The following is a 13,716-nucleotide window of genomic DNA, read 5'->3' as shown; positions in this document are numbered from 1 at the left end:
ACTGAGAGCTCTGGATGAACTTTCCCGATATTCCACTCACGTTAAGAAATTACCACAGGGGTCTTGTAAACTAGTAAGATGATTTAGATATATTTATTTACTTTTACTTAAGCCCCATACAAAGTAAGTCCTACTTTCCCGCCCCTGGAGCCCTGGGATTGGGCTCGATGCGCAACAGTTGCTTGTGCTGGCCAATCATGTGCTCGATGTGGTTGCACTCGCGGAGATGACCCTTGAACTCATCGAGAGTCTGGTAAAGCACCGGATAGAGAGCGGGCAGGAGGCCATGATCCAGGGTCGGGAAGAGATGGTGGAGCACATGGTCTCCAAAGTGGGTGAGCACCAGGAACTGCGACCACTTGAGATCCCCGCGGTCGATAATCGTGTCCACCTGGAAGAGACCCCAGTCTCGATCCTCACGGTTGGCATCGCCCTCGTGATAGATTTCCGGATCGTGATGCGCCGCATTCAGACCGATCACACAGAAGCTGAAGCTGGCGATCGACGTCATCGCGAGCCACTGGCGCACGCAGATCCACACGCCCAGAGATCCCCAGGTTCCCAGGTATATGGCAATGGGTATACTCAGCGGCAGTAGGTCGTGCCAGTAGAGGATGTTGGTGTGACGCAGCGAGTAGAAAATACTGCAATATCAATCAATCAAAAGATCACTGATTAGACTTTGTTTACGATGCCCGGCTCGATCACACACTCACCGTGTGCCCATTTGTATGAAGAAGGCGAGGGCATAGGCCACCGGCTCCGTGACCCAGGACACATAACGCATTAACTTGCTCTTGACGTGCGGATTGGGAATCCAGCACAGCAAGGGCTCAAACATCGAGAGCTCCAGATCGAAATACGAATTGGGGTAGATGTGGTGGGACAGCGCATGGGACACTCGCCAGGCGGCGAAGTTCATCAGGCCCAGGTTGAAGGCGTACATCTGCCAGTTGTCCCGACGATGGAAGTAGTTGTGGGACACGATCACCGTCCAGCAGAGGGCCACACCCGCCAGGACGAGAGCCAAAAGGCTGTTGTACTTGGCACTGGCAATGCCAAACAGGTACAGCGACACAATCAGTCCAAAGTGGATGAGCTAAATGGAAATAATATTAATTGATCATAAATATAACCATAAATATAAATAATTAAAGAATATGGAATCGTATGGAATCGTGAAATACAAATGAGGCATATTAATCTTGCTGCGCACGTGAAATTTAAGATTAGATATTTTTAGTTGGGCCGGGAGGTTCCACTTCCCATCAATATGTAACTGATTAGAATTACTTGACTGATATGAAATGGAACCTAAGGCACGCCCATTTTCCATTAGGTACTTTTTCAGATTAGCACTCACATCACTCTTCTTCTTCGGCCGCTTGTCTATGGTCTTCAGTTGCTCGCGCACTCGCTCCTTGAGAGTCTTGTAGAAGCCTCCCTCCTCCAGGGTCAGGGTGTAGATCCTGGGCTCAGCCGCATCCCTCACCTTGTATTTGGCGATCATCTTCTCGGGAGCCGTGGTCAGATGGTGTGCCTCGAAGGCCTCGGTTATGTCGGTGCCCTGGGTCTCACGAATCCAGAAAGGACCGCCAGGATGCTTCTCAATGAACGAGGTGAAGTCGTAGATGCCATCGTTGATGCGCCAAAGTCCTTCTGCTCGATCGTCCTGCCGTTTGCCCTTCTGCCAGCTGTGTGTGGTGATCAGGGCCGAGTTTCGGTATGTGGGAAACTTGGTGGCAATGCCACTCTTCTTCCACTCCTCGATTACCATATTGCCGAGTCCTTCTGATCCTTGACGTCCTTGGCACACACTCTCCGATCCGAGCACCTTTCGGCAGGGACTCCAGCGACTAACTGAACGGCACCGGCAGTGGTCCGATTATTTTATGCGTAGCGCGAATCTCTTTGGATTATATAAACCGAAAATCGAGATTTCTAAACAAAACGTTTCCATTTTGATAAGGCTTCTGTCTTATCAGGGGACCGGCGCAGCTGCCGCCTTTTACCTATTACTTCTATCTATTTCGCATATTTTTAACATTCGTTCTAATCGTTAATTTATTAGGTGAAATCTCTCGCAGTGGCCGAGTCTACGCCCCACATGGGCGGTTCGCCCAGACTTCGGCGACAATAGGTCAGTGCGGTGGCCATATAATGTTGTGGTATCGCAACAGTTTGAGGCATCTGTTGGCTGGCGTGGGTCTAGCCGAAGGCAATTAGCTTATAAAGTTCTTGGGGTAGTCCTATCTAAAATATATATAATAAAATATAATATATATAAATATATAAAATATAAATAAAATAACACTTGAGCAGGACTAAATTAACTCATTTACTAGGGTTTATTATTGACATGGCTATGCATTTGGCTCTTTTCTTGTTAAACATTAATAATATCAAACTAAGGATAAGAGCTTCTATAAAAAATATCTGACTTTTGGAAAAATAATCCAAGCCGTTATGTGCATACACTATACTAGACCATACTACAAATACTACTTACTACACCAAAAAGTGTGCTCTGAATACCATTTACATATTATTTCATTTCCATTCGACCCCCACCCCGATAAGAAGTGAGAGGCACTGAGCGAAGAGCTTTCAATCGGCGATTCTGATACTCTCGGATTCGGATCAGAGCTTTACTAATTGATCGAGCGAGTGTGATGCGAAGACAAAAGCCGAGCGACGCTCCAAATAAAAGTTTAGTAGGCGCTACGTAAACAAACTTTGCGGTTGGTCTGCATCTGGGGTGCGCAGAACGACCGGTTCTTTCGGTGGGTACTAAGATGAACTTGGGAACCGAGCAACTAGTTATCAGCAACGATTAGGCACTAGCGATCAAGGTACTTCTGGGGTTAAAATAAACTCCATTTATCAGTGTGCATCGATTGACAAAGAGTGCACAAAATGACGCCCAATGCTAAGGACAATGGCGCCTGGAAAGTATCGGGAATATCGAGGAACTATCCGAGCTATCGACAGCATAGACCGATTACCAGTGAAAGGTTTGCACCTGAGATACCCACAAATGTTCAACTAATTAATCACAGCAACATATTAACATTTTCTCTTGCTCAGCTGGCTGGAGGGAAAAAATGTCGATGACGAGGCCGAAGGTCTTTGGCGCATTAACGATAAGCTCTACGACTTAAGCGACTTCGCCGCTCGCCATCCGGGCGGTTCTTCTTGGATTGAGTGCACCAAGGGCACGGATATCACCGAGCCCTTCGAGTCACATCATATCGAGGAGCGAGCTCGGGGAATGCTGAGCAAGTTCGAAGTGCGACAGGCTGCAAGGCCGAGGAACTACAAGTTTACTCTAAAAGAAAATGGTTTCTACATGACACTGAAGCGGAGAGTGCGTGAAAAGCTAAGGAAGATCGATTACTCTCCCACTAAGAAAACAGAGGTAAAGTAAACACACTTGTTTCCAAAGATATACTTACTGTTCTATAATCTTTCAGTTCCTCCATCTTGGTATCTTGGTGTCCGTCTTCCTCTTTAGCTGGGCAGGCACAGTTCTGGACTCATTGATCTTCAGGGGTTTGGCTGGATTGGCCCTTTGCTGGGTGGCCACCTCGACCCACAACTATTTCCATCAACGGGACAGTTGGCGGATGTACACTTTTAATTTGACCATGATGAACTTCCGGAACTGGCGGATTTCGCACGCCCTATCACACCATGTTTACGCCAATTCCCTGCACGACCTGGAGATGTCCATGTTTGAACCGTTTCTATGCTGGATTCCCGATCGTCATTATGCCAGTAAAACACAGCGACTTATCTCCGTGGTCATCAGTCCGGTGGTATACGTAGTCCTGTTTCAAGGACAATTTCTCATACGGTGAGTGACTAAAGTAGTTTTCGGTATATGGTACTAATATATTGCATTTATTTTAGTTTGGTCCTTTCCCTGACTAAAGGAAACGTTCTGCACTGGGATGATCTCGTTGGATTCAGTCTGCCCAGCTTTATATATTTATCCACTGGCGTTGACCTGCTGAGTGCTCTAATAAGCTGGCAAATAATCATTGCGGTTGGGAGCTTCATCTTCGGATTTATTGGTCTCACTGCCGCCCATCATGATCCTCGCATTCTACACGATGGGGATGCCCAACGACCGGACTTCGATTGGGGTCTCTATCAGGTGGACACGATTATAGATCGCGGAGACATCAAGTGGTCGGATCTTCTGGTGCTCACCCACTTTGGGGAGCATGCTCTGCACCACCTATTCCCCACGCTGGATCATGGAGTGCTGAAGCACCTGTATCCTGAGTTCAGGAAAACAATGAAGGAGTTCGACGTGGAGCTGCGGGAGATCAATCACTGGGGTCACATCAAGGGACAAAATCAGCAATTGCTTAGAATAGAAAAGAACCCACTTCCACCGGGTAGTAAAAAGCTGAAGTAGGTATGGCTATAATGATAACTGGGGAGGGAAATGGTTTAATTAGTTTATAATACCAAATAATAATGACTTAGGGAAAAGTCTAGATATACACAAAAAACAGATCTATTAAATAAATGTGGCTAAACAGAAATTGATTTTATCTTATAAGACAATTAGGCACTCTCTTTTAAAAAAACGTTGTTCAATTCTCTTTCTCTTTTTGTTAAGAGAACTTTTCTCATTTTCGCTTTTTTATGTCGTTTGTTACGCATAATTATAACAATACAATTTATGGTTGGAATTATGAGGTGCTTAAAGTCCAACATCCACCTCTGATACATTCATATATTTTAAGTTGAGAAATCAGTAGGTGCTATGAAAATGTAATAACTTTATTTGAGTAGACACCCGTTAATGGGCGACGACGCCGAATGACGAATTGATAATACGCTTTTGCTGACTCATCCTCACAAAGCAATTGGAACACGGTATAGAAACCCAAATCATATGTTCAATGTTTCGACCTCTAAATGTAATGAATGTGTTGATCGACTTTCAGGCTTACCTGCACTTTGTCGAAGAGTTTCTTTGCAAATTCGATTAAATGATATTCGCATACTGTCAATCCGGAACTCCAAAGTTTAAAAAGATGCCGGGAAGGAAAGCATTACAGAAGCTCAGGACTATTCTCGTTTTTGGTAATCAAAAACCGCTGCTGCCACGGAAAATCAGGATATGGATATCGATTTGCTCTCCTCTACAGGAAGTTTTCAAATGAATGAAATGAAGTGCATTTATATAAGTAAAAATAAATTTTATATTAGGGTCAGTTTTTAAATATCTCTAATTACGAGTTAGAATAATATTCTAATTTTAGAACTACATTTTTACTTGAATATTCAATATAGTTTATATATGACCTTATTTGATTGCATATTTCTGATAGTAACATTATTTATGCAAAATAATGTTCACAACTTATAAAACGTATATATTTGTATCCAACTCTCTGTTCGAGAAATGTAAAATATCTTCGTTTTAATCCACAAAATAAATTAGCAAAGAGTCGAGTTAGATATTTAAGAGCAGGTAAGCATGAGTACCAAGAGAATATAATGATGATGTCTACCAAACAGTTTATTTTATTATAAGCACTTAAAGATTAAATAAAAAACAATTTTCTGACTAAATTGTATAATTTTTATTTCTCAATAATCTGTTCAGATAATTCGAATATAAAGTGTCCTATCAAGGAACTTAAGCCATCAGATGGCAGATAACCGACACACGTACAAGAAAACAGTCGATGCAGATCGTAAAGAGTTTTTGGAAAAGAGTATTAATCGGAAACGAAGGGAGTTGATAAGCAAACCAGATAAGCACCAGCACCAGTTTTTTCAGCCATAAATAGGCAGCCGCAAACCCAATTCTCTTTAGTTTTTATTTAGGCAGTGGCCGGCGAGGTCACACGAATAAATTATTAAACAAAAATGTTCGGCGTTCGCTGCGTACTTTTGTTGCTGCTCGGTGTGGTGGCCTCCACCCAGGGAGCCAACATTTTGGGGCTCTTCAGCAGCCACAGTCCGTCGCATCTGATCATACACATGTCGGTGGCCAAGGCGCTGGTCGAGGCTGGACACAATGTGACTGTGGTGTCCATGATGAAGCCCAAGGTGATGCACAAGGACATCCACCTGATTGTGGTGCCCATGACGGAGGAACAGGAGCGCACCTTGGAAAGCCAAATGTCTGAAATGGCCGGGCAGAAGAACTCACTTGTCAGCACCATGCATCGCCTGCTAACCAGCATGGATGTGATGATCAATACCCAAGCGGAGATCCTCTCCGACCCTCGGTTCCAGCGCATCTACGAGACCAAGTTCGATTTGATGATTTTGGGTTACTTTATCAACGACTTCCAACTGGGCGTCGCCCATAAGCTAAAGGTCCCGGTAATCATTGATTGGATGTCGGCACCTGTTCCGGCTATTGATGCGTACACCGGTAATCCCGCGGAGTTATCCTACGTGCCCCTCATGGGAACTGTGACCACGCATCCTATGGGCATCCTAAAGCGAGCTGAGAACGTGCTGAAATCGTGGTTTTTCGACTTTATTTTTGCCGTGTTTGATTACAAAGTAACACGAATTTATAACGAGGTCTTCCCGGAGAAAGAAATGCCGTGTTTAAATGAGTTGAGGAAGAACATCTCCATGGCCTTTGTCGGCTGCCACCTAATCAGTGAAGGACCTATTCGACCCCTGGTGCCTGCCATTATCGAAATCGGAGGTATTCAAGTGAAGGATAAGCCCGATCCCCTGCCCAAGGATATCGATCAGTTCCTAAGCAAGTCCAAGAAAGGTGCTGTCTTTCTCTCTCTCGGCTCCAATATCAAGAGTTCTACTGTAAAACCAGAGATCGTTCAGACCATCTTCAAGGTCCTGTCTGGACTCAAGGAGAACGTTATCTGGAAATGGGAGGACTTGGAGAACACACCCGGTAACGCATCCAATATCCTGTATAAGAACTGGCTGCCCCAAGATGACATACTGGCCCATCCGAACACGAAACTCTTTATCACACATGCCGGAAAGGGCGGCATTACGGAGGCCCAATACCATGGCGTGCCAATGGTGGCTTTGCCGATCTTTGGAGACCAGCCCGGGAACGCCGCAGTGATGGTGGAGTCTGGATATGGCCTGTCACTGGATTTGCAGTCCATTACGGAGGACAGTCTAAGGGATGCCCTGAAAGAGGTCCTGGAAAATCCGAAGTACTCACACGCTATCGGCCAATTCTCCTCCCTGTACAGAGATCGACCCCTGACTGCCAAGCAGTCGGTGGTTTACTGGACTGAGTACATCCTGAGGCATCATGGAGCACCCAACCTGCAGAGTCCATCGGTGCACATGAATTTCATTCAGCTGAACAATCTTGATATTTACGCTTTAATTCTGACGACTCTGGTCTTGTTTGTGCTTCTTACCCGAGTAATTGCGAAATTTGTGTGGAGCAAATTTGGGGGAAAGGCAAAGATTTCGAAGACGAAAAAGAGTCAATAAATTAAGTTACACTAAGAAATAAAATTAAACAAACTGTACTTCTTTCCCTAACACTTTAAATTAAACTAAATATTTATTTCACCATCAACCCAATTATTGGATTAGACATTTTTCATGCTACCTCACTTACGCACGCATTCAGTTATCAATGCGCTGAAAAGATTACTCATTGGCCTGGTAACTGTTGCTTGTTGGGACAACTGTATAGCTAAGCTTATACATTAAAGAAATTTGACCTGGAATAATGAAATATATTTGTTAAGCCAATAATAATAAAATATGTTTTTTCCTAATGCATTTATAACTAGAGAGAAGTGGGAGGTAGAAATTTTAAAATGTATTTTAAACATGGTGCAGAATGCTAGAAATAGACAGGAAAATGACCAAATTCTAAAAATGTCATTGGCAATATTCTAAAAACAAACTTGCAATGCTTCATCGTCTCCAGAATCTGCACTTTCTAGCTCTTAGAGTTACCGGACAGTCCGACGGACGGACGGACAATCGGACGGACAGTCTGACGAACGGACAGACGGACATGACCAGTTCGACTCCGCTAGTAATTCTGACTGACGCTAAATTATGCAAAATTATTATATAAAGTCCACATATTCATAATGTAGTTAGCAATTTTGTTTACTGATTAGACGATACATTTCGTTTGCTTTTTTGTACCATTCAATCGTGACTCTGGCTGCAGATACGCTGTCTGTCTGAAAACCTTGCGATAGCGATAATCTTCTAGCAATTGACCAGTGTGTTTGAACAGACCCTGGACAGACTTCCCCGATGTGCCCAGTCACTACCGCGCAGCGAAAGCCACCAACCTTTATCAAAGTAGCTAGTTTAATATGGGGAGAGACCAGTGATAGTGCGTATGCTATATAAACTACAATGCAAGAAATATATAATCTTAGTCGTTTACTCTGAGTTCCATGGAGAGGTTGATTCGCAATGATTGAGTATAGTAAAATCGGGTTTTTGATAATATTCCTTCTGGGCACACAGACCCCAAGCGGCGATGGAGCCAATATACTGGGAGTTTTCAGCACTCCCAGTCCTTCGCACGTGATCGTGCATATGGCCGTGATGAAAGCCCTTGCAGATCGAGGTCATAACATAACAATGGTGACCCAGATGAAACCGAGACTGGCGCCACATGAAAATATTACCGTGATCATTGTCCCTCCAACGGAGGAGAGACTGAAGTTTATGGAGGAACATTTGGCGGAGAAATCCAATGCGAAACTATCTTTCTGGCAGGCCTTTGCCAAAGGGATCGCACAGTCGTCTAGTCAAATGGACGGACATTATGAGTTTATGACGCATCCCAATTTTAAGGAGATCTACGAAAATCCAAAGACCAAAGTCGATTTGGTGATATTGGGGTTGATGGCCAATTACTTTGAGTTGGGCATTGCCGCCAAGTTGAACTGTCCGGTCATTGTCTCGTGGGTGGGAATTCCGCTGCCATTCCTGGACAGCCTTGTGGGTAACGTCAACGATCCGTCGTACGTCCCAACCATAAATGTTGCCCTCAAAGCAGGTGAAACCACTATGGACTTTGGCCTAAGATTGGTCAACTTTATTAAGCATACCTTCCTGGGCGCCTTAAACACACTATTGGACTTTCAGATGAAACAGTTTTACGAGTAAGAATATTATAAAGAACGGAACAGAAATGGTAATTGATTTATGAATTCCTTACAGTCGAGCTTTTGGGAGCGAATTAGAGTTTCCAGACTATTATGAGGTGAAGCGCCGAATTTCCTTGATGTTCTTTAACTACCACTCCCTCAGTGAGGGACCCATCAGACCAACAGTACCTCAATCGGTTGAAATTGGTGGAATACAAGTGAAGGAGCAGGCCGATCCTCTGCCCAAGGAACTGGCCAAGTTTCTCGATACGGCGGATGAGGGCGCGATATTTTTCAGTCTAGGAACTAATGTGAATACCAATACCTTTCGACCCGATACCGTGGATATCCTGTACAAAGTGCTATCCAAGTTGCCCCAGAGAGTTATATGGAAGTGGGAGGACCTGAAAAACAAGCCAGGAAATGCCTCCAACATATTCTTCAGCAATTGGCTGCCTCAGGACGATATCCTGGCCCATCCTAACACGAAACTATTTATCACCCATGCGGGCAAGGGCGGAGTGGCAGAGGCGCAATATCACGGGGTTCCCATGGTGGCATTACCGCTCTTTGGCGATCAACAGGGAAATGCAGAAATTATGACGAAATTTGGCTTTGGCCGTTGGTTGGATATTCTCACAATGACGGAGGCTGAACTGGAGGCGACTATCCATGACGTCCTGGAGAGTCCCACGTACCGGAAGACGATCGGAAAGTTCTCCTCCCTTTACAGGGATCGTCCGTTAACAGCCCGTCAATCGGTCATCTACTGGACCGAGTACGTGTTGCGTCATCAAGGAGCCCACCATCTGCAGAGTCCCCTTATTCACATGGATTTCGTGGCTCGAAATAATCTCGATGTCTATGGAGTAGTTATCCTTGTCAGTCTGTCTATAGGTGCTCTACTCATAGTCACTGCTAAATTTCTATTTCGCAAGATTTTAAGTGTTGCGAGTAGGTGCAGTAGTCGCCCCAAGCTTAAAAATAATTAATTGGGATCTGCGATTCCATACATTGATATTCGTCATATTTGTTGACGTTATGAAATACGAGTTTTCAGGAAATAGGCCAATTTAAATAAATAACAGACAAAATAACCAAAACGCTCTTTTTGTACTTTTTATTAAAAAAATCTCATTTTTAAAAACACACTGATTATGGCAGAGAGCACTATGGCGATAAAACATTTGCCGGAGAGCATGAGTGTGCACAAAACATTCATTGTAAATTGTTTATGGGCATGAATATTTTACTGGTGTTTGTGGAATGATAAAAGCAAGGGGTGTTTAAATAATTCAATAGCCACTTTCGGTAAGCAAGTCGTCAAAAGCACTTTTAGCAGAAGCCGCACAAAAAATTCAAATTCCAAATGTTGCACTATAAGCTCAAAAGAAGCCATTTCATATTTATTAACTTGAACCCAACCCTAATATACGAATTAGAAGTCTGGGGTAATTAACTGCAGCAACCCGTGTTGTTATCTGTGACCTGCATTTATATATATGTACATACAATTATTCTTCCTTAAGCTGATGTCATGCACCTTACACAAGCGCACAGTTAATGAAAAAGCAACAATGATTCCCAGACCTAGAACAACACTCGCTCAACAGGTTGCTTGAGCATTCGTGCCCATTTTCTCCCACTGCGATTATTTTTAGAGGCCTCCCGCTCGGTTCTCTCTTCTCTCGAGAACTATCTCATCGGGTCATTCCAAATCGGATCGAATTCAATTCTCAGTGATTCGAGAGGCGGCGAGGCAGCGCGTGCCGAACGCGTATTGTTTTCCAAATTATTTCATAAAGTATTCGAACGGCTCGTTGGGTGTCTCCATATAGACAAGGTATTTAAATATCTATTGTAGTTGTTGTGCTGTGGTCATCAGGGAAAGCGAAAATTCATGAAATAATAGTTAACCTACAAGTTGACATTGACAATGGGACAAGGTTGCACTTTAACCTACATAATTGCAGTCGAAACATTTTAAAAATAGCAACTAGTGATCTTTTAGAAACAGCATTTTTCCGGTTTACTCTAATTCATATACTACAAATAAATGTCTATCTTTAACAAATGGATATTTATTTAAGGACTTATCAATCGTAATAAATATGTATGCATATATATTCAAATTTGTTCCCTAATGACGAAATGAGTGTTCTGATGTCGACAATTAATTAAAGTCTTGCTGATTCGAGCAGCTCAATGAAGTTGACTTTATGACTATTGGAAACATAAAAATTGCAAAAGAATGTGTCGATTTTCATAATAATTTAGATTAAACACAAACAGATACCGTGTTGTTTTTTTCTTTAAACAAAATATTTTAATCAAACATACGAACTTTAGTCCCAGATAGAAGACAACGTGTTCTACTCTTATGACCACGTAGTAAATACTTACGAAATTTCTTAAAAATGTTTGCCACTGAATCGAAATACATTTGCAGATTAAGCCATCGAAGATATCTTATCAGTGCGCCGTTATCGTGCAAATCCACTGCGTATAAGATAGTCGCCGGCTGCTTGGGACTCAATCAGTTTCCACTTGCACTTGGACTGGAACGGAGCGAGTCATGGCACAAAACCGGAGCACTTGGGTTGGTTGCGGCTTGGGCGGCCTCTTGGTCGCCCTATTGGCCCTGCAATCGATGCCCCAGGGCACCGAGGGAGCCAACATCCTGGGCGTCTTCACCAGCCACAGTCCGTCGCATTTCATCGTGCACATGTCCATCATGAAGGCGCTGGCCGAGAAGGGTCACAACGTGACCGTCGTCTCCTCTGTCCCGCCCAAAGTCACCCACAAGAGCATCAAGCACATTGTGATTCCAATGAGTGCCGAGGATGAGAAGGTGCTCAATGATGGTATGGCTGGGATGGTCAAGGACAAGCCCTCGATCTGGAACACCATGAGATCGATCTTCAGCTCGCTAGCCCTGCTCATTGATAAGCAGGTGGACGTTTTGGAGGACCCGAGCTTCCAGGAGCTCTATCTGAACAAGGGCAACAAGTTCGACGTGGTCTTCGTGGGATTCTTCTTCAACACGTACCAAGTGGCGTTGGGTGCCCGGTTCAATTGCCCCCTCATAGTTTCCTGGTCGGGCCCGCCAATGATGATGGTCAACGAGGTGCTGGGCAATCCCGAGCTGTCCAGTGTTCCCCAAATGCACATCTCCGCGCCCCCCGGGCAGCCGATGAACTTCCAGCAGCGAATGCAGAACTTTGCCAGCACCTTGGGATTCAATGTTCTCAACCTCTTCCTGAACCACAAATACAACAAGTTCTATGAGTGAGTACCAATCGGTTGACTAGTTCAATGTTTAAAAATAGACTATAATCCCATTCCCCTTTTTTACAGTCGTCTTTGGGGCAAGGACAAGTCGATTCCCGCTTTTGAGCAGGCCAAGAGGAACGTCTCCCTGGCGTTCTTCAATAGCCATGGCATCAGCGAAGGTCCCATCCGTCCGAATGTGCCTGGGGTAATTGAAATCGGAGGCATCCAGGTGAAGAGCAAGCCAGATTCCCTGCCAGAGGACATAAAGGAGTTCTTGGAGAACGGAAAGCACGGAGCCATCCTCTTCAGCTTGGGTTCCAACCTGAAGGGCGAACATATCCAGCCCGAGGTGGTGCAAACCATATTCAAGGGACTGAGCAGCCTCAAGCAGCAGGTGATCTGGAAGTGGGAGGATCCCAAGAACACGCCCGGCAAGGCGGCCAACATACTCTACAAGAAGTGGCTGCCCCAGGACGACATCCTGGCCCATCCCAAGCTCAAGCTGTTCATCACCCATGCGGGCAAGGGAGGCGTGGCCGAGGCCCAGTACCATGGAGTGCCCATGCTGGCGCTACCCGTCTTTGCCGATCAGCCGGGAAATGCCGACAAGCTGGTGGCCAGTGGATATGGCCTGCAGCTGCCGTTGGGCACCCTGGATGTGGACGAGTTTAAGGCGTCCATCAAGGAGGTCATCGATAATCCCAAGTACGCAAAGACATTGAAGGGCTTCTCACAGCTCTACCGCGATCGTCCTTTGAGTCCTCATGAGTCGGTGGTCTACTGGACGGAGTACGTGATCCGCTATCACGGTGCCGCCCACATGCAGAGTCCTCTGGTTCACATGAGCTTCATTGCCAGCAATAATGTGGACATCTATGTCATCGCCGCCCTGGTGCTCTACATCGTCTTCATCATCAACAAGATCGTATGGAAGTTTGTGTGGCGCAAGTTATTTGGCAAATCGAACAAAGCTTCTCAGAAGAAGAAGGTGAAGAAGCAGTAGTTTGTAAATATTTTTATTTTAAATGTTATATACTTAATTAAAAAAGAAAAATAAAACCACGAAAATATATTTAATTATTTATAATTAATTTGTTAATGACGGCTAGAATTAAGAATTTCTTGTTTGCACGAAATTCGATTATCAATTACCAGTTCACAATCTTCACGTATTGCCGACTATCTTATCCGTAAACAATCCTTATCAGTGTTTGGCCACTTACCTAAAAGCGACGTCATTGAATTTTATTATGTCAAATTATAGTGTTGCAGAAACAATGACAAGAAGTAGCAGATATAGAAAAACATTTGTTTGTTGGCTGGTGTGACAAACTCTCCC

At 44.3% G+C, this 13,716-nt stretch overlaps 5 protein-coding genes across 5 annotated transcripts; 4 read left to right on the top strand and 1 right to left on the bottom strand.

The window, feature by feature from the left end:
• Positions 1-66: 66 nt before the first annotated feature.
• LOC122612924 (cytochrome b5-related protein) lies at positions 67-1,868 on the bottom strand. Its single transcript, XM_043786833.1, has 3 exons — positions 1,364-1,868; positions 717-1,099; positions 67-644 (listed from the first exon to the last, which is right to left on the bottom strand). Exons 1-3 carry the CDS (start codon positions 1,775-1,777, stop codon positions 131-133), a joined length of 1,311 nt encoding a protein of 436 aa, XP_043642768.1. The 5' UTR covers positions 1,778-1,868; the 3' UTR covers positions 67-130.
• Positions 1,869-2,707: 839 nt separating this feature from the next.
• LOC122613207 (cytochrome b5-related protein) lies at positions 2,708-4,516 on the top strand. The gene is made up of 4 exons (XM_043787268.1): positions 2,708-3,014; positions 3,088-3,418; positions 3,474-3,856; positions 3,913-4,516. Exons 1-4 carry the CDS (start codon positions 2,917-2,919, stop codon positions 4,424-4,426), a joined length of 1,326 nt encoding a protein of 441 aa, XP_043643203.1. The 5' UTR covers positions 2,708-2,916; the 3' UTR covers positions 4,427-4,516.
• Positions 4,517-5,866: 1,350 nt separating this feature from the next.
• LOC122612424 (UDP-glucosyltransferase 2) lies at positions 5,867-7,652 on the top strand. Its single transcript, XM_043786031.1, has one exon. The coding sequence runs from the start codon at positions 5,896-5,898 to the stop codon at positions 7,465-7,467; it is 1,572 nt and encodes a 523-aa protein (XP_043641966.1). The 5' UTR covers positions 5,867-5,895; the 3' UTR covers positions 7,468-7,652.
• A 769-nt stretch (positions 7,653-8,421) lies between these two features.
• On the top strand, positions 8,422-10,096 carry LOC122614416 (UDP-glycosyltransferase UGT5). Its single transcript, XM_043788983.1, has 2 exons — positions 8,422-9,119; positions 9,178-10,096. Exons 1-2 carry the CDS (start codon positions 8,422-8,424, stop codon positions 10,094-10,096), a joined length of 1,617 nt encoding a protein of 538 aa, XP_043644918.1.
• A 756-nt stretch (positions 10,097-10,852) lies between these two features.
• LOC122613154 (UDP-glycosyltransferase UGT5) lies at positions 10,853-13,449 on the top strand. Its single transcript, XM_043787189.1, has 3 exons — positions 10,853-10,947; positions 11,554-12,392; positions 12,462-13,449. The coding sequence occupies exons 2-3, from the start codon at positions 11,680-11,682 to the stop codon at positions 13,378-13,380; spliced, it is 1,632 nt and encodes a 543-aa protein (XP_043643124.1). The 5' UTR covers positions 10,853-10,947; positions 11,554-11,679; the 3' UTR covers positions 13,381-13,449.
• The last annotated feature ends 267 nt before the right edge of the window (positions 13,450-13,716 follow it).

The sequence above is a fragment of the Drosophila teissieri genome, chromosome 2R, assembly GCF_016746235.2.
Source record: "Drosophila teissieri strain GT53w chromosome 2R, Prin_Dtei_1.1, whole genome shotgun sequence".
Taxonomy (NCBI): domain Eukaryota; kingdom Metazoa; phylum Arthropoda; class Insecta; order Diptera; family Drosophilidae; genus Drosophila; species Drosophila teissieri.
The sequence above is the reverse complement of the archived record's forward strand: the minus strand, read 5'-3'. Positions and strand labels throughout refer to the sequence as shown.